We start from the raw sequence: 21,520 nt of genomic DNA, 5'->3' as shown, positions 1-21,520 counted from the left end.
AAAAGGCTATGTCCTTAAAGGTAGAAGTACATGGTACCTACACCGATCAGGGTACATTTAATTTATCTTAGCCATCTGCCTAATAATTTTCAAACTGCCAATAGTACAGTATGGGGAATTTCAGAAAGAAATAACCTCACCAGAGTTAAGTAGCTCACCACTTAAATATTAGGGAGTCATTTGGTGAGAGAGAAAATCATCATATTCGTTTCACAAAACATCTGAAGCTGCAACAGAGAGAGTAGTGGAGTGTTTTAAGCATTTTGTTGCATTACTCAAGCTAACTGATGAGATTTTGGAAGTATTATGATGTGGGGAGAAATCTCTTATAACACACACACACAAAACAAAATTTTGTAGATTGACAGCATCCTTACTTTTCAGCAATACATTGACAAAATCCCTGAGACACCAGTTTTTTCATTTCTGCGAGCCAATACAGAAGTTTCAATTTTCCAGCCAGATAATATAAGATCACAATATGATTGAAAACACCAATCAAGGTTTTGCCATGGCAAGCTTCTTCTTCTGACCTCAATCAAGCAGAAAATCTATGATACCAATATGATAATACCATAAACAAGAAACAGCTTTGCCACTTCACTGGTGCATGATGGAAAAATAGCAAAAAATACCAAAATAATCCATCCAGAAATTGACCAAGTTACCATTGCCAAGATTAAAGTAATGCACATTGAGGTCACATGTGATACTAACCTTTTAATATTTTCACTTTAACAATTTGTTCACATTTTCTGTGACTTTGGTCAAATTACTAAATTAAATGCATTGGAAACCATAGTTGATTTTACTTTGTGCATCAGTATATGTTTGCTTCACAACACAGATTATTACAAGATACTTTGCAACTTAATTTAGAAAAAAAGGCATCATGGAAACGTCCTAGGCATATTAAAAAGCTTCCACTTCCTTACATTTCTATAGATCATGTGTAATATCAAGTGGGTTTTATTGCTTAACATACTCTGCATACTATACTATCATACAATTCTTTTTAAAGTAATTGGAAAATAAAAAATGCCTAGAACAAGTGAAATAATAGACTTTGTTAAAGTGCATCTCTCAGTTTGACAATTTGACTGTAGGAGGAGGAAGTACATTTCAAGTTTAATGACAACTTTAATTGGGAGCTGAACAAGAAAAAGGAGGTGTTAAAAATTTTATTTTTTTAAATTATAATGTGACTTTGACAGTAATACCACCATGCAAAGGACTAAAGAATTATAATAAAGGAATTGCTTTAAGAAACAATGAGTTTTAACATCAAAAGAATATCTGATGTACATTAGGACTCAGTCTTTCTTCAGTTCCATGTCAGACCCTCCCAATATTTTAATAAACATATATACAGTGTACTGAGATTAAATGTGTGCCACAGCTCTGAACGTATTAGAATAATTACTGTACACTACTGTAACAGTTTGCACTAAACTACATATTTACTTACAATATAAATGTTTATAACAAAGATTTATTCATGTTCAGATCAACTAACAACTGCTAATTTATGTAAAATTAATAAAAAATAAACATTGAATCTATATATCTAAAATGTTCTTCAGTACAACATGATGGCCTGCTCCAAAGAATTGCAGTATACATTATATAGAAATACAAGGATTTTTTTCAAACATATTCCTAAAGATTACTTTAAGTTAAATTAGATAGTATTTATTACAATTTCTCCAATTTAAATAATGTATTATTTAAATTTAACACAAATCAGTCATTCAATCTTAAAAACTATTCCCTGCAATTTAGTATGTGGCCACTAAAAAGAAGTAGTCATACTCATAATGCAAAATGTTAAGTGTTACAATACTAGATTGTTGTTATGTATTTAAAAAGAAGATGTATTTGTGAATCATTTAAAAAATCTTTAGTCCATAATTTATGGGTTATATACATAATAATTCTTCTCAGTACATAAAAATATACAAATAAGGGCTTGACTTTTATACAGTGTATTAATATAATAAATCAATTTTCCTTTAAAAAACAAGCCAATGCGCAACCTGTAACTGATTGTAATGTATTAAATAATTTTGGAATAATACTAACCAAAGATAGTATATGTACATAATGACAGAACATAAGATTAGATTAGCAATAAAACAGAGTACCAATTTTCCATAGCAATAAAACCCTGTGTAGGAAACAAAATCAAAGCTTTCATAAATATTCTCACAGAAAATTAAATACAAAATATTTTGCTATGAAACATCTTTCAAAATTTAAGCACTTGTAGGTATTTTGGTCCATTAAAAATCACTAACTGAAGACAACACTAAGCTATACAACTGCTGCCTACAAGAGCTTATGCTAAAAAGCTGAACAAATTGAAGTGCACACATCATCATTGATTTTATTAGTCTCATATCACAAAAATGAAGAAAAATATTTTTAAAGCAGGGATTCATAACATGACTAGAAACATCTGAAGCACAAATATACTGTGTGAAGAAAAAATATCAAAATTAATATTCTGAAACAATGTATATACAGTACAACCTAATGACAAGTCAATCAAAGAGCTTTGCAGAAATAAATCGGGGAAAAATTCTTAAATAAAATTTAAAAAGCTTGGCTATCTTAGGCCAATTTACCAAAGCACATAGATTAGCAGTTATTTGTTGTATTTGGCATGTCTTCAGTCCTATATTTAGAATAATTTACATTGTGTTTTACCATCTACTTTGACGGTACCAGACCTTTTATGACAGGTTCCCTGTTTAAGTATGTAGCCCAGTAAACTAGGTTAAAACTTCCAAATAGAACAGGAAACATTATTCGTGACATCCTATCAATTTTGCTTACACTGTTGAATGTCTTCTTGTTTTCCACTGGTTTGGCTTCTGGTTTGGTCTTGTTTGGATCTGAGGTGGCACTTTTGGATATTGTGGGTAGCACAGAGTCCTTTGTAATATTTGGTGCATAGTTCGCTACTGCCACTGCATATGCATTGTTTTTCTTAATGATGGAGGCCTTTTCTTTCTTCTGTAAAAAGAAAACCAAGAGCATTGATTTTGAAAGGTCAGTTTTGCAGGATTTGTTAACATCAAAATTGATTGATGCATCCAGGGCATTCTTAATAATCATTAATGAAATTACAGAAAGGCTAAGGTATCAATCTGAATTCAAAAAGAAACAGAAGGTTGGATCTAGAACAGTAAAGCACAGTGGTTGCATTTAACTCATTACACCACGGTACAGAATTATTTGACTTAAACATCAATATGAAAAAAAAAATCAGTATATACATTCCAATAACATCTTTAGTAATAAACATTCACCTTTTTGTGTCTATAACTGGGTAAATGTATACTTTAAAATATGAATTGATGTAAACAAGCTTAATGTTTTTCTTCTTTATTCTTTTTTTATGTCTGCTCTACATTTTTTTTCCCCACTCAAAGTAAGTATATAAAAGTTTGCCTGGATACAAACAGCATCTTGCTATGTGAGGGTTATAAAGCTATAACAGATATCAAGAGATACAAAAACAAGGCTTATACATTGAATATACCATTGTCTATACTAAGTCATTAATTGGACTCATTAATCATACACAACATTCAGACACTCATAAGTGGATAATGTTACTTAGATGAATTAAATTGATATTAGCATGTGTTTGGATTGCAATTGATTTCTCAAGATCGGTAATGTTCAATATTGAGCTAGAAATCCAGCCATTCAGAATGCACAGTGAATAATGTATGCTGTAACATGTAACGTGATACTGGTATATCTATGGATATGAATTCAGGTGATTTACCTGTGTGTCATGTCCCTGTTCTTGTACTCGATTCACGTGGCCGACGTTTTAAAACTACATTACACACTGTTACATTACACCCCCACTGCGAGTTGTGAGAAAGCGCTTTAAGCAAAAGTGAGAAACCACTTTAAAAAATCCTAATTTGGAGAAAAAAGTCCTGTATGTAATTTTTTTCCACATTGCAGTGTATAGTCTGACTGTGTAACTTAACAATAAGTAAGACAAACTATTCCACAGATAAATAAAAATTATTATTTGAGTTATTGTAAAACCAGCACAGCAAATGCACATATTTTTCAATGTGAAAAACCTAAGACCAAACCTATGAGTACCCCAACAACCAGATCACTGGTACAACACACATGTATAACAATTGCAATATTAGGCAATAAACAGTAGAACCACAATTTTATTTGCCATTGTATTATCAATTACAACAGATACAAAGTTTAAAACAAATCTGAAACCTTTCAAAAACAGAAGTTATTAACCTACTGTATTTCACATGTGCATATAAGATTATGGTGTGCCCAGTGGGGGTTTTGTTTTGATTACATTATGAATAAGTCCCTGAGACACATCGTCAAAGGTTTTGAAATGACAAAACAATCAAAACTTGTCACAGATGTCAGAAAGGCATGCTGTGGAATGGCAGGAGAGTGAAAAAAGACCCTATGCGTAGCGGCGAAACGGGGGTTAACCCAGGCTCAGGAGGTCAGATGATGTCTGGTAGAAACCTTTGCCCTCAGGCCACTGACATGGGGAGACATGGTGCAAGGGTCTCAAGACATCCCATCCCTTAATGCTGAGCAAGGAGGAAAGAGTGACCTGGAAATATATAGCCCCAGACAAAGACAACCCAGAAGGACAAGCAAAGCACAGGGAAACTAGGGATAGGACAGAATAGGAGGGCCCTTTAGCTGTAGAGGGCGTGACAAAATTTTGTTGAGTTTGCGTGTGAGGAAGGGATACTTTCTGATATGTCATTAATTGCTTGCAAAGTAGCTGATTTTGACCAACTTAAACAGATATGTTTGCTTAAAGAATTTAAAATCTGTCTGCCTGACCATATTGTAACTTATTTCATTGAGCACAAAATTATCTTGCTCTTACAACTCGCTGTGTTAGCAGATGTGTTAACACGTGGGAATGTGTTTATTACTTCTGTTAAGTCCTTCTCTCAGGGAAGTGATCAAAGCTCAACAGTTGTGATACCTACTGTGATATCCAATCTTAACTGAAGATTTGTTTCTTTGAAGGTCTTGTTATGCAAAATATTTTAGACCTATGTATTCACTTATTAAACTTTGATATCCTGTCTGATTAGTCTTCCTGTTTGTCCCATTTAGCTGAAACAGTAAAAGCAGACATACTGTTGTTAATCTTAGTGGTATTTCACATATTATAAAACCACTAATATCAACGCAGGACTTACAGCTGCTGCAGTTCATAGCCCCTCATTAATGTACAAATGTGCTGAACTCTGTGACACTGCACACTTTTGACTGGTTATAACACTTTTCCCAGTCTGGGGGTGGGGCTGAAGTTAGTGTCGTCCTTCCTAAATGTAATAATTGACACGACTCCAATACCACCATGGACTTGAGAGATTGTGAATGTAAAGTGAAAATGTAACATAAAATGATACAGATGCAGCCATTCAAAATGCGTGAGGTATTTCGCGGCATACCCCGGTGGGCGTGTCACAGTATCACGCGGTATGACGCAGTTAACGTGGTGTCACGTGGTTAACTATCCGGCGTCGCCTTGTAAAACCGCCAGGGGGAGCTTAACCTCTCATGTACAGCATTTGAGCCTTTAATTTTGAACTGTGTATTACAGCATGTTAATCATCAGTCATTAAAATGTTGGTATATTTTATGAAAGCAAGATTGCTCAGTTGGACAAAAGTACACAGCCTACCTTTATCATAAATATTTATGCATCAAAGCCTTTACTGAAGATATTACTAATAGTATTAATAATGGATGACTTTAGACAAGCTGTATACTCAAAGTATAATTTCTTTAGCACATTTGTACAAGCACTTGGAATCTGTCCAAGCCATACTTTGTCAGGCATTTTGTTTTACTTCAACGGGCATAAAAACTTCCTTGCTTTTAACAGGGCGTTTCATAATTTCTAACTACGAAAATGATTTAAAATGCGACACTTATCATTCAACTAGAGCTTAAAATATCACAAGGATCCTCAAGAGCACAGCAAAGAGTGTATTAAAAGACACTTGTATTTATCAACGCTTTCTTTTCCGTATACCAGATTTTATGGAACCACTTCAGAGGGGTGTCAGCCAGTCAGATTCCAGGATTCGGCACTTTAAAGGAAAAATACACACCGGTATTCCATTTCTCCCTAACGATTTTAAGCATTTAACTAGCATGTGAAATAGCGTGTGAAAAAGTGGTAGTTTTAAGCTTTTCTGCTAATATAATATGGAATCGATATTGATTTAAATCGTGTTCTGATTTAAATCGCAAACGCGTGTTTAATTATATGTGTTTTTTAATCATAATCAGGCTAATGCAACATAAATTGATACAGTATCTTTGTCTTCTAAGCATCTTAATAAACTTTCAGCATAGCTTTCTACCCGTCAAGATTTATATTTCTTGGGATTTTGGGATCAAACGTGGAAGGATTAGATTATAATCGTTTTTATTTGTCAAATACGTGATTGTATTTCTGAATGTTATGTGACACCTACAGTAGTTCACTGCTTTAAATACATCGAATTAAGAAAGTTATGTGTAGCACTTTAGATCTTTTTTCTGAACCAGGGAAAATCTGATCATGTTTCTCTATAACAATAATAAAAAAAACTTTATTTTACATATCGCCTTTAAAAGTGGCATCTCAAAGCAATACAGTAGATCGAAAAACAGTTAAAAGGGACCAGATTAAATACCAGACAATCGCAAACGCATTTTCAATAAAATTATTTTATTCATTCAGCAGTTTGTGAGAGGAACATCCAGCAGGGAGAGACACACACACCGGTTTTCATTGACAAAATTGTTTTTTTTCAATTCCTTTTGTCTAACAGGAATGTTTTGTTTGTGGACAAACTGTTAGACAAGAGGAAAAGACCGCCTCCTCCTACGAAGCATTAATCGCGTATCTAAGGAAAATTGCAGTATACCTTTGTTCATGCACATCATTATACAGTACAGTATCTCAATTTGTATTTCGATAAAAAAAATCGTTTGCCCAGCCACTACTGTTGTTATTGTTTTATCCTGTAAAGCGTTTCCTTTTTCTGCGTTTTCCATTTCCTTTTTCTGATCACTCGCTTTCTGGATACACATCTCACCTGTCCTGTTCTTTGTTTTCCTGGTTTGCTGATTATGCCTGCTGCGGTCCACTCCTACCCTCACACCTAAAGAATACTATTTTAAATTTCTTGGCGCAGTTCATTAACCCTTGTATGTGCTGTCCGCGCCCAAAATGCAATTAAAAAAAAGTAAAAAACCGCGCTCAAAATGCAATTTAGAGCTTAATAAGATACACTCCACAGGCAAAATTAAAGACAAAATTAAAGACGATTAAAATCTGTAATCTTTCCACTTGTACTGTGAGTCATCGGACAGTTTCTGCTTTGTGTAAGGATGGTGAGAAAGCTGTGTTCAATGTATTTAAGGGACTCAGAAGTAAAAGAAGATGCTTCATATTGCGTGACTAATTTTAAAAACCAAGTTATAAATGCAGACGCTCCCTCGGTGCCGCGCCGGGTGTAAATATCAAAGTATACATTCCCAACAAGAATTGTACCCATCTGTCAAACAAATAAAACACCTTGAATTGAACTGAGGGAGAGATGGGGGTAGTGGGACAGAGATACTGTAGACAGACTCAAGGCAAATAAGATACTTATGGGTACGCAGACATTCACGACAGCAACATACGAAACGTTTGCACGTACTGTATAGTTAAGTTATTACTTGGTTTTCAAAGTGCAACGAAATACAATATTGTTGTTGCTGCTGTTCTGGTTGTTTTTATCCCGTAAAGCGTTTTGAGAAGCCACCTTTAAAGGCGATATATACTGTAAAACCACTGATTCTTATGGAATGTGCTCCGCAGGAGATTCAAATTTTTATTTATTTATTTTTTAATCGCGTATCTTAGGAAATCTCAGTATAACTTTGTTCATGAACAGTGGCATGTTACATTATCATTCGTTTTTTTAACAAGGCTCGCCAGCTAATGTGAATCGAAACCTGTCTTGCTAGCTTTTAAAGTCGTGCATGTGTAAACTGTACTAGAGGGCATGCAAGTTACTCTGCCCCTTTCAGCTGCAGGGAGTCCCTCTGCTGCAACACACAGCAGACAGAACGGGAGACTATTGCCTTTCATATCTGACACCAGTGAAGTAAAAGGGGTGTCTAAAGGGGTGATTTTAGACCACATTTTAGTTACTTTATTTTGTTTACTTTTAACATTTCTGTAATTTACAGTAGATGTCACAATAGAAGCCCGAAGCCTATTATACTCAGTCTAGCCTTGGATCCTCTGAGTCCCTTGACTCAGTTATTGCATATTAATTTCTTGAGATACGCGATTCCATATTATATTCCCTTTTAATCAAATTCTAAAAGTATGCTTGTTGACTCCGGTATCGCGTTAGTTAAAGACTTCGATGCTTAAAATGTTTAGGGAGAAATGGAATACTGGTGTGTATGTTTTCTTTAAAGTACCGAGACCAGCCATATACTGAATGTTTAAGTTCCAAAATTAATATCGTTTATGGACTTCACACGCGTTGCAGTATGCTCCTATTCTTTTTATGCTCAGGCACTAAAATCTCCCTTCTGCTTTGTGTAAGGATGGTATCAAGAGCAATCTTAAGTGGTGAGAAAGCTGTGTTCAATGTATTTAAGGGACTCAAAAGTAAAAGAAGATGCTTCATATTGCTTGACTAATTTTAAAAACCAAGTTATAAATGCAGACGCTCCCTCGGTGCCGCGCCGGGTGTAAATATCAAAGTATACATTCCCAACAAGAATTGTACCCATCTGTCATGCAAATAAAACACCTTGAATTGAATTGAGGGAGAGATGGGGGTAGTGGGACAGAGATACTGTAGACAGACTCAAGGCAAATAAGATACTTATGGGTACGCAGACATTCACGACAGCAACATAGGAAACGTTTGCACGTACTGTATAGTTAAGTTATTACTTGGTTTTCAAAGTGCAACGAAATACAATATTGTTGTTGCTGCTGTTCTGGTTGTTTTTATCCCGTAAAGCGTTTTGAGAAGCCACCTTTAAAGGCGATATATACTGTAAAACCACTGATTCTTATGGAATGTGCTCCGCAGGAGATTCAAATTTTTATTTATTTATTTTTTAATCGCGTATCTTAGGAAATCTCAGTATAACTTTGTTCATGAACAGTGGCATGTTACATTATCATTCGTTTTTTTAACAAGGCTCGCCAGCTAATGTGAATCGAAACCTGTCTTGCTAGCTTTTAAAGTCGTGCATGTGTAAACTGTACTAGAGGGCATGCAAGTTACTCTGCCCCTTTCAGCTGCAGGGAGTCCCTCTGCTGCAACACACAGCAGACAGAACGGGAGACTATTGCCTTTCATATCTGACACCAGTGAAGTAAAAGGGGTGTCTAAAGGGGTGATTTTAGACCACATTTTAGTTACTTTATTTTGTTTACTTTTAACATTTCTGTAATTTACAGTAGATGTCACAATAGAAGCCCGAAGCCTATTATACTCAGTCTAGCCTTGGATCCTCTGAGTCCCTTGACTCAGTTATTGCATATTAATTTCTTGAGATACGCGATTCCATATTATATTCCCTTTTAATCAAATTCTAAAAGTATGCTTGTTGACTCCGGTATCGCGTTAGTTAAAGACTTCGATGCTTAAAATGTTTAGGGAGAAATGGAATACTGGTGTGTATGTTTTCTTTAAAGTACCGAGACCAGCCATATACTGAATGTTTAAGTTCCAAAATTAATATCGTTTATGGACTTCACACGCGTTGCAGTATGCTCCTATTCTTTTTATGCTCAGGCACTAAAATCTCCCTTCTGCTTTGTGTAAGGATGGTATCAAGAGCAATCTTAAGTGGTGAGAAAGCTGTGTTCAATGTATTTAAGGGACTCAAAAGTAAAAGAAGATGCTTCATATTGCTTGACTAATTTTAAAAACCAAGTTATAAATGCAGACGCTCCCTCGGTGCGCTGCTCTGGTGCGCCGGCTGTTACACAGTGCCTGTCTGCCGTAAGCGTTACAATATACATACCCAACACTGCTTGTACCCATCTGTCATGCAAATAAAACACCTTGAATTGAATTGAATTGAGGGGAGAGGGGGGGAATACTAAAGCCAATACTGGCTCAATACCCTCAATGGGCTTTGACGTGCTAATGCGTTGGTTTAACAGTCCGGGTGTGGCAGGCTTCCAATGTCAACTCGACTCGATTGGAAGACAATGAACGTATTTTAGCCCTAAATGAATTAATAGCAAACATGGTTTACATAAAATACATTTTTCCAAGAAAGTTTATAATAATACGATCTATAGTTGAAATCTGAGCCTACTTTAAAAATAAAGGAAAAGCATTTTCAGAGAGTAATCATGCTGTGTTTATGTAGAAAAAGCGATTAGGTTTACGAGCAATCTAATTACCTATTCGCTTAAAACGCTATTAAAAATTTACTCTGTTGCACACACACACACAATAGAAGCAGGCACCGCTGTCAGAAGGGAAGATATGTTCAAAATATCGCAAATATCGATCATGTTGCGATATTTTGAAATATAAAAGTCAATTGATTGTCCATAATATCGCTATTCTATTTTTTCGAAGAAATGTTTGTTAAAAGAAAAGACCAGCACCAGCTGGATTCGAAAACACAACCTGTCAGCTGGTAGTCACGTCTACAAGACAGCTCACATGAACAGGCAGGCGAAACAGCCCTACACAGCCCTACACAGCCCTGTCGCAGCACACGAATACCGTTATTAAATTCTTTAGATACGCGATTCCATATTATATTCCCTTTTAATCAAATTCTAAAAGTATGCTTGTTGACTCCGGTATCGCGTTAGTTAAAGACTTCGAAGCTTAAAATGTTTAGGGAGAAATGGAATACTGGTGTGTATTTTTTTCTTTAAAGTACCAAGACCAGCTATACACTGTATGTTTATGTTCCAAAATTAATATCGTTTATGGCCTTCACACGCGTTACAGTATGCTCCTATTCTTTTTATGCTCAGCTACTAAGATTTCCCTTCAGTGGTAAAATTCAATACCTACAACGGGCACAGCAAAGACGTTTACTGTCTTTCTACGACAGACCAACGGACCACGAGTGCCCCTGTTGGTCAACCAATCACGTACTGCGGTGCCACGCGTCATCTTGCGTCATACTGAGCGACGTCACCTGCGGTACGTGTCTGTAACGCGCACTTTGAATGGCTGCATCTGTACATAAAATTAATAAACACATCAATATAGTATACATATTAATTTCATATTTTAATTACAGAAATATATTTGAATATATACAGAGAAATATATGAATAGTAATTCTCACTTTATAAACTTGCTAAAACCATGGATGTGCTTTATTCAGGCCTGTGTGTATAAACAAGTATATACAAAAAAGTATAAACAAAAAAACTAAGGTTTCTAAAAATGCAACCAGGTACTAGATGTTGTTTAAGAAAAAGTTGTAAATATTCTTATAAATTGCAGTGTTTAAAAAGCCTGTGGCTTGAATGTTCTGTGTGTTTTGCTCTCAAGGTTATTGACATCTGAAACATCATGTCTCAAAAATAAGTATTTTAATGATACATTGAAAGTTGTGAAAACAATGAAAAATCACCCTCAAAATATAGTTTGCAATTATTAATTATTCACAAATTAATATTCTTAATAATGTTCTGAGATATTATTGTACTTCAGTTGTTTTTATTTTAGCTACCACTCTACCTTCACTTTTTTGCATTTTTTTATTCTGGGGGGGGTTTGTTTCAGTATTTTTAATACCACTTTGTTATTCTAGATAATTATATATGATTTTGTTTAAAGACTTGTTGTAAACTGGTAGAACTGGTTTTTACTCCCGCCATTGACAGTTTTCATGTTTGTTAACTCATTCATGTCCATTCATGTTATTAATTTATTAATATTATTTTAATATTTAACATGTTGTGATATATAAAATATAAAACAAGTAAATATAGTGTGCATATTATTTACTATTTTATTTTCAGAGAAGGAGTCTTTATTTGTTAAAGATAAAGATTGTGTTCTAACCAGGAATTGAACCTGGGACATTCTTAATGATAGGCAAGCACTTTACCACTTTACCAAAGCATCACTTAGCAATGTACTTAGACACGGCAAAATAATTCCAAAATAACCAGAAGTAAATAAGGCAAAGAAATTGATGTAGGTTTTTATAAAAAAAGTGGAATACAGTACTACTGCCAGTCATATAAATATATTATATTTTGATCCATAAATTAATATAGTTAATGACTATAACTATAACTAATAACTATTTTTAATTTTTAGGTACCAACATTTCCATATTACTATTCTCTATTAAGTGGATTTTAAAAAGTACTACAATTTTTTAACATCAATAACAACAGCAAGTATTCATAGAAAATGTTAAAACATTATAGATTTTATAAAGTATATATATACGTACAGCTATATACAGTATGTATAATATATTTATATATTTTTGTTGTCAGCTATCATTTTTTTCTTTTAGTTACAAAATTCCATATTAATATTCCATATTAAGTAGATTGAGTGAATCACATAACTAACTGCACTGCATTACAGACACCACATTACTGAGAAATGATGCACATTCTGTGTGGCTGCATCTGTATACTCATCCATAGCAGTGGATTCATAACTCCTGTACAGAAGAATAAGGGAGCAGGTGATAGGGTGCTTTGCATTGGTGTCTAATCCATGCTGTACTGGCTACATGCTCATCCAAACCAGGTGCAGCTTGTAATATCAGGAAGAGAGAGGTTCTGCTGAAGTTTCGTGCTGACAGTAAGTGCTCTCCAGTGGGTTGTTTGGGTTAGCATTTAGCTGAACAGGAGAAAAGTATTTGCATGTTGATAACTGCTTGGTCTAGGTGAGTCACACAAAAGGGGCCAAACTCGGTTGGCTCCCAGAAAATTGGTTACTGCTGAATAATGAGATACTCAGGCGTTTTTATGAAAATCTAATCATATTATTCAGGTGATTGAGCAGATACACAGTGGAAGCTAGGTAGTTGTGAGGCCCTGGCTGAAGGCTAAACCTTGGGCAGAAGTTTGTCTTTACATATTAGCTCACTCTCTAACTCAGTGATTCCTAAATCTTAGACAACAGTTGTGATGGTTCTGTTTTCAGCTAGCCAATTTAGTTCAGTGGAGAGAATTAGAGTTAGAAGTGATGTGTACTACTTGGGAAAATAAGGTTGGTGATTGATTAAAATGTCAATGGGTCTCCATGTTCTACAAGTACCTGGTTGGTTGGTCATCTTTTTAGATGATTGATGACAACCTGTGACTTTAAGACTTTATTTAATATTTGTGCAATACTAGATAAAACATCACTATGGAATCAGTCTGTATTATTATGTTTATGACTTTCAGATCACCTTCCAAATTAAACATATTTGCTGCTGCTTAAGTTTGACAAAACAGACACTATGTTCCTTGGTTGTTCACATTACCACAATATTTTTGGACATTGCTACAGATGCAGCTATCTAGAATGCGCAAGGTGTCTGGCTGTATGCTGCTGAAGGCAATGCGGTATTCCAGACAGCACCACATCATTGTGCCTTTTTCCTAATAAATTGATGCAGAACTGCACTCTGTAAAATTGTAACAATACATAATACATAGTGGCTTTAAATGATATTTAAAAGCAAATAGTCATGCAAAAACAAAACAGATGTCAAATACATTTTAAGTAGTGATTTGAATGATTTTGTCAGTGGCATACTGTAAGTTTCACTGTAGTTGGAACAAGACTGCATTATATATTTTTTTTCTAAAAAAGTAATATTGCAATTTGCTGCCAAGATACAGTATGCACTGCTCAAACATTTATTTAATATAATTTTAATAAACACTTTCGGAAAACAGTACTAAATACCAAAACCCAAGCAAAATGTACCGCAATCGATTTGTAGCATGCCCAGCTCATGGAAATGTTTCACACTATTGTGCCCATCTTTATTGGTGACATTTTAGATATTAAACTGAGAAGAACATACATTTTTAATAAAATTAATTATATATTGATACAGTACAGTGCATTGTGTGGAATGAACTGGGTTTAAGAAGCCAGCAGAATGTCCTGATTGGTGGCAAAACACACACAATACTCAGGAGCTTGGTAGTGAGAGGGAGAACAAACAACATAGTGTAAAACCCACACAGACAGGGAAAAACCTGTTGTTTCAAAAGAGCTTTTAGTTTCTTTTCTCTCTATCTGGCCTTCTGGTTGTTTTATTGACAGGTAGTTTTCATTTTCTTTTATATCTCATAGTGGTATTATAAACCAATTAACATGGTAACAAATTGCTCCACAGCATAAAAAGCTTTCAGTGTGAGCTTTTTCACACATCAAGATGTATAAAACAGGTACCCACAATATGCTCTGCAAGAGAAAGTGCTTCAACATTTTTGATGAAGCCAAATGATTATATAAACTATGATTACATCAACATCTAAGAAAAAGGTAGCTACAGAAAAAAACATTAAATATTTTAGATTTCAATTATACATACTGGCTTTAAAAGTAGTATTTAAAGGTACATAATATACATACAAAACTTCAATGTGGCTTTTGTGGTTCAGTTACTGGCAAAACTAATTTTCTTTACTCTCCTATTGCAGAACAACTTGGAAAAACTTTATGAGCTTGCTTTTCACTGTAATAAAATAAACATGCTTTCTATCCTGACAGCCCATACATTTTATTTCTGATAAATGCCTATGAATCATATATTGTGTTAAATTCTAGTAAATTGTAATCTCTTATTCAGATCAATTAAACATTTTGATTCAAAGGATGATTGAATTGATTTAAAATAGAGTTATGACTACATTTATTCATACTAACTTAATATTTAACATTCTATGGTATATGAAATGAACAAAATTTCAGTATACATATTATTTATAATATTCATTTTATGTTTAGAGAGAGCATTATCCCCAAGTGGCAATTTGTTAAAAAAAGAATACAGCATGTCATTGTCCAGAAATCAAACCCAGGCCTCCCACATGACAGGCGAGAATTTTGCCATTGAACTACCATAGCTTCACTATGATCGAAAGACCAAATGTGTGGGACAGTGAAATTTATTTTTGTTACTTCATGTATTTATATGCCATGAGCTACAAGCTTTGCTAAGTGATGGGTTTATTTGATATGAAGTTTTATTTTCCATTACACTGCAAAGAAACAGTATCTAATGTGTAAATATTATATATAGACAACAAATCTGTACAATTACTGTATAACTGATGTTATAATTGTTTGGAGAGGAAGTGAAACAATATGAACAAGAAGTATTTTAAAATAAAACAATATGAATTTAAAAAAACACTGAAAATAAAAAATACACAAAATATCTGAGAACACACAAAAAACATCATATAATAAATATTGAAATGCTGTGGCAAAAGTGTGGTTTCTTCTCCTTAAAAATAATATTTTGTGCTCATTGAATCTTTATGGGATTGGGTAAAACCCAGAACAATGGAACACAGACGATAACTGAACAGACTTTAGGATTTTTTTTAACTGGTCTATTTTAATACATTTCTGTACTGTTTACTTAAAAAAAATCTATGGGAAAGGAATCAAAACACAGTTCACTTTATAAAGGTTTGCTTTCCATAGTGTTTGCTCATTTTCCTGAGTTAGTATAATCTTCAGACATGACTAGTTTACTAACTTTCATTTACTTCTGCATTTTCTGAAAGGTTAGCAATGTTTACAATTCATAAATTGATTGACTGGATCACAGAGCAGTTCAATTAAGGTTTCACAATTTTACTTTACACCTGGAGACAAAGAAACATCTTCCAGATGAGAGTAGTGTCAATTCACAGTGGAGGAGGTGTGCCGCATACTCCATAATGCTCTTAGGCTTCTTTAGAAACCTCTGTTTTCAAAAGGCATTTAGATTTATTTGATTCTATATGCAAAACTTAAAAAAAAACAATTGAGGAAAAACACATTTTTCATATTTGATTCAGAAATTAATCAATCAGAGATAATCAAAATAATTCCAAAATAACACCAGAGAAAGTAAAGTTAAAGAAGGCTAATTGGGAATACCTGCAGGTCCCACCCAGCATTGGTGGTTTATAAGTATGTTGTTTATTGTTTTTATTTTCAACCTTGCAACTAAGTGTACATGGAAAAGGTAGTTAAATCAAGCATGTCAACATTTTCCCCAAATAAGTACAGCAAGTGGCCAAGTTAAAGAATGCAATGCAGAAAATGTATTTGAAGAAAGTGGAAAATTGTTTTATAATTTATATTTTATTTTCAGCTACAACCACCAGCTATATAATTATATTTATATTCAAAAATTAAGAATTATCAATGTTTTTAAAAATTATTATACGTTGGCTTTGGTACATGGCTTTGGTACATGGAAAAGGCAGTTAAATCAAGCATGTCAACATTTTCCCCAAATAAGTACAGCAAGTGGCCAAGTTAAAGAATGCAATGCAGAAAATGTATTTGAAGAAAGTGGAAAATTGTTTTATAATTTATATTTTATTTTCAGCTACAACCACCAGCTATATAATTATATTTATATTAAAAAATTAAGAATTATTAATGTTTTTAAAAATTATTATACGTTGGCTTTTTTATTTTCAGCTACCAAAACTATGCTCAACATATCGCATGTTTTATGAAATAGGATAATAGTACCTTGTAAAACCACCAGGTGGAGCTAATAAAGCTTAACATCTTACAGATGCAGCCATTCAAAACACTGCGGTACAATGTGGTAGGCGTGTTGCATCAAAACGCGTCATAACGTGTCTGTGTCTTTACCATATGCAAATTAGATTATGTTAATAGTATCCAGAATCACCTTGTAAAACCACCAGGTGGAGCTTATAAAGTTTATCCTCTCGTGTACAGCATTTGAGCTGTCACCAGAAAACACCTGGTTTTGAATCCCGATCACTGCTGAGGGACAATCTTTATTCAATTAAGAATTTAAGTTGAATACTCTTTAGACTTTTAAATTTAAATTGTGTATTACAACATGTTAATCATTATACATTGTTGGTATATTTTATGAAAGCAAGATTGCTCAGTTGGACAAAAGTACACAACCTACCACCTTTATCATTAATATTTTAATTATGCAGCAATATTTCATGCATCAAAGTCTTTACCGAAGATATTACTAATAGTATTAATAATGAATGACCTTGGACAAGCTGTAAACTCAAAGTATTATCCTACATTCTTTGTAATCGTCTTTGTAAATGAAAATATTTTATTTTTTCATTGACAAAAGTAACACCACAGCATTTCGTTGATCGTTCTTTCGTTCTTTGTTAAAAGAAAGCTCAGGCCAGGAGCGGGTTCAAACCCCGCCTGCCAGCATGGGAGTCACATGCCAAATCCATTACACCACCGTGTCGCTTGATAGCTTAAGCTTCAACTGAAAAGGGCAGGCAAAATGTTTCCAAGTAACCACGGGTGAATGAGTCAAATTCATGCAAATGTTTACAAAGAAAGTGGACTACAGTAATAATTTGAGCTATATGAAAAAAAATAAATTATTAATTTCTTTAGATTAATTTCTTCAATATTATAATCCAATTCTAAAAAGAATGCCTTTTTTACTGCGATAAGGAGTGCAAGTATTCATATAAAAGGTTAAAACATTATAACTTTTTATAAAGTAGATAATATAATCAAAAGGAGCACATAACAACTTTTCCAAAATAACCACAGTAAGTAACTGAATGAAAGACTTTGATGCTTAAAATGTTTATGAAGAAAGTGGAATACTGGTGTGTATTTTTTATTTAAACCACCAATACCAGCCATTTACAGCTTACATAATATGTTTATATTCCTAAATTAATGTCATTTATGACGTTCGGAGATGTTATGCTCTTGTTATTTTTGTGCTCAGCTACCAAAATTTTCCTTTTTTGTTGTAACATTACATATTAATATTCAATATTAAGTGGATTTAAACATGCACAGTAAAGAGATTAAATAAAGCAATCGTTTCGTATATAACAACCAATGCACCAAGAGTGTCGCCTGTCGGTAATTTTGTCCAGCCAATCACATACTGCGATATAATGTGCTAATCTGTAGATAATTTCACGCAGTACAGGGTTTTATCACGCAGTTTGAGTGGTTGCATCTGTACATGATTCCATATTAAGTAGAAAAGTAGGCTTTCAGAATGTTATGGTACTGTACTTCAGAGTACAACTACTTAGTAGTCTAATATGAGAGTGTTATCTACTGGATCCAGGCTCAACATGTGGCATGTAATCCCCGTCACAGAAAAACAACAGTACAGCCATGTTATATTTTTAAGTGGTACCTAAGCTATGCATTTTTTCTAAATGTGATAATTAGACTGAGAAAAGTATATAATATGAAACTACCTTGTCACTAACATCTAACACGGTCCTTTCAACCTTCTTTGGGCAGTGAAGCTAAAAATTTGGAATAGGGTGCAGTATACAGCTGTTTGCTTCTTCTAATGCATGTTTGATACAAATTCTAGATGGCTGCATCTGTAACTTTAATATGTTAATTAAAAAGCATACCAGAACATCTTTAACTTATTGGCAACTGGCTATATTATTAATACCTTGATTAAAAGTGTTTCAATGAACTTTATTAAAATCCTGTACACCAAATAAAATGTGTCTCCTTGTGTTTTAGCTGGAAACATTTTACTTGATCATTTTAAGTCATACCTTACATTCCTTCTTTTGGTTATCTGGAATTTTAACTTTTGCTTGATTGCTGATATGGTTTTGATTATTCTAACTCTGTCATATTTGAAGTACGTATGGTTGTTCTGCTGCCTCATACCACACTACAATCTGAAGATCTCTCCAACCAAATATATTCCCATGACAAGTCTTTGTTCCATGGAATAAAGGTCATCTGCAACTTGATCCCAAGATTTGTCTAAATTTCTTTCCCAAGTGTCATAGATTCTCTTATTTTAAAGTGATTAATGTAAAATTGTTTTGTTTGCTGTGGTTTTTTCATTGAAATGGTTGTATATTATTATGAGTGGGATTATAAAAATAATCCATTCACATATAATTAGAAACTGGAAACTGGAACTGGAAGTCTTGGAAGCAAATAGCACAAGGCAGAAAAACAGTCAGTCCAGGGCACTTGCAGGACACATATTTTAGAGATACCAGTTAATGTAGCTAGCAGGTTTTTGAAAGGTTGGAGGAAACTGAAGAATCATTGGCAGAGCATGCAAACCACACAGTATCCCAGGTAGGAATCAAACCAGGATGCTAAGAAATGCAAAGCAACTGCACTTACTGAAACATAACCATGTTACACCTGAGCAAATTCACCAATAAAGATTATATTATTTGGCTGATGTTTTTACCCAAAATACCTTACATTATCAGTAATGTATACAGCTAGGAGACATTCATGGAGCAATTTGGATGATTTTTTTTGCTCAAAGGTAAAATAGTACTGCCCCACCTGGGACATGAACCCAAAACATTGTTGTTACAAGTCCACTACTCAATTTTACTATCTAACAAAAATGTAGTTGTTTAGTTAAACACCAAATAAGACAAAGAAGAGGCATGATTCAAAAAGTTTTAATAGCTATTGGTGTAACTTGCCTGGCTGAGGAGAAAGACAGCTCAGCTGAGAGACCCTATAACAGATGCTAAATTCAGAAGTTACAAAAACTAATGATAACATATGAACAAGGATATGGTTAGTAGGTTGAATATTGATTAAAAATAGCAGACTGAATGCATAAGAAGGAAAATATCCAAAAGAAGCTATAATACCATTTAAAAATCAATTAAAGAGAGAATATTTTAGGATATGCAGTATTTATGTATCCCAAGATACACAAGATACAGTGAACCACATAGCATAGTATGCTGTATAGTAATGTAATAAGTCTAACACAGCTTGAAAGTTAAGTACAGATACAGCCATTCACAATTTATGGTACAACCCCGTACCACATGCAATTACCCACAGTACACCGCAGTACATGATTTGGCTGGCCAAAATGACCCACAGGGGCACTTGTGATGCATTGGTTGTTAGTGAAACAATTTAATTTCTTTACTGTGCATGTTTTAATCTGATTACTACTGAATATTTATATGGAATTTTATAACTAAAGGGAAATTGTGTTAGCTGTACATAAAAAGAAGAGGAGCATAACGCATCTTAAGGTCATAAATGATATTAATTTAGGAACATAAACATATTATGTAAATTGTATATGGCTGGTATTGGTAGATTAAAGAAAAAATACACACCAGGCATTCCACTTTCTACCTAAACATTTTAAGCATCAAAGTCTTGTATTCAGTTACATACTGTGGTTATTTTGGAAAAGTTTTTACGTGCTGCTTTTGATTATATTAAGTTTATATACTTTGACCTTTTTTGCAAATACTTACACTCGTTATCGCAGTAAAAAAACGCATACTTTTTAGAATTTGATTAATAGGGAATATAATATGGAATTGCATATATAAAGAAATTAATAACGATATAATTATATTCATATACTGTAGCTCAAATTTTCACAGTACTACATTTTCTTTGGAAATGTCTCCATCAGTTTCACTCCTTCCCATGTGATTATGTCTGTGGCGTAATGGGATAGGCATGTGAGTTCCATTCTGGAACCCAGCAGTTGCCGTGAGTTTTCTTTTAACAAATACAAATGTATTTGAAAAACTAAAATAGCAAATATTATGGACACTATATTGACGTTTTTTATATTTCTAAATATCACAACATGTTGGAAGCTAAGTAATTTATTAATAACAATGAATAATTTCAAACTGCAACTACTGTCGTTATTACTGATAATAAATATTATCAACCGTGTATTGAATTTGTTGGTATACCTAAATATCACAAAACGTTCAAAGTTAAGTGAGTTAAGTGATTACCATTTTCCATGAATACTTGCCCCCATTATCGCAGTGAAAGAAACGCATACTTTTTAGAATTTAATTATTAGGGAATATAATATGGAATTACGTATCTAAAGAAATTAATAACAATATTAATTTAAAGATCTAAATATACAGATGCAGCCATTTAAAACAAGCAGGCGATAACGCATTATAATGCGGTGCGCTTGTCGCGGTGTAACGCAAGTTACCGTATTAATACCGTATATTCTCACATAGTACAGCATGGTACCGCAAGTAAAATAATAGTATCCGGAATTTCCGTAAGGTGGAGCTAATAAAGCTCAACCTCTCATGTTTGAGCTGTCGCCATCAAAGTCTTTACCGAAGATATTACTAATATATTTACAAGCTGTAAACTCAAAGTATTGCCCTGGTCCACATTCTTTGTAACCGTCTTTGTAAACGAAAAGATTTTATTTTTTCATTGACCGTCTTTGTAAAAGTAACACCACAGCATTTTGTTGATCC

General features: G+C 33.8%; 1 protein-coding gene across 1 annotated transcript in view; it reads right to left on the bottom strand.

Annotated features, from left to right (window-relative positions):
• Positions 1 to 1,165: 1,165 nt before the first annotated feature.
• Positions 1,166 to 21,520, bottom strand: part of gabra2a (gamma-aminobutyric acid type A receptor subunit alpha2a) — a 322,305-nt gene continuing 301,950 nt past the window's right edge. Inside the window, exon 10 of the mRNA XM_088933041.1 lies at positions 1,166 to 3,018. Within this exon, the coding sequence (XP_088789167.1) occupies positions 2,713 to 3,018 (306 nt within the window). The 3' untranslated portion in view covers positions 1,166 to 2,712. The remainder of the gene's footprint in view (positions 3,019 to 21,520) is intronic.

This window comes from Atractosteus spatula, chromosome 1 (assembly GCF_055471065.1).
Source record: "Atractosteus spatula isolate fAtrSpa1 chromosome 1, fAtrSpa1.hap1, whole genome shotgun sequence".
Lineage (NCBI taxonomy): Eukaryota > Metazoa > Chordata > Actinopteri > Semionotiformes > Lepisosteidae > Atractosteus > Atractosteus spatula.
This window is presented reverse-complemented; position numbering and strand designations above follow the sequence as displayed.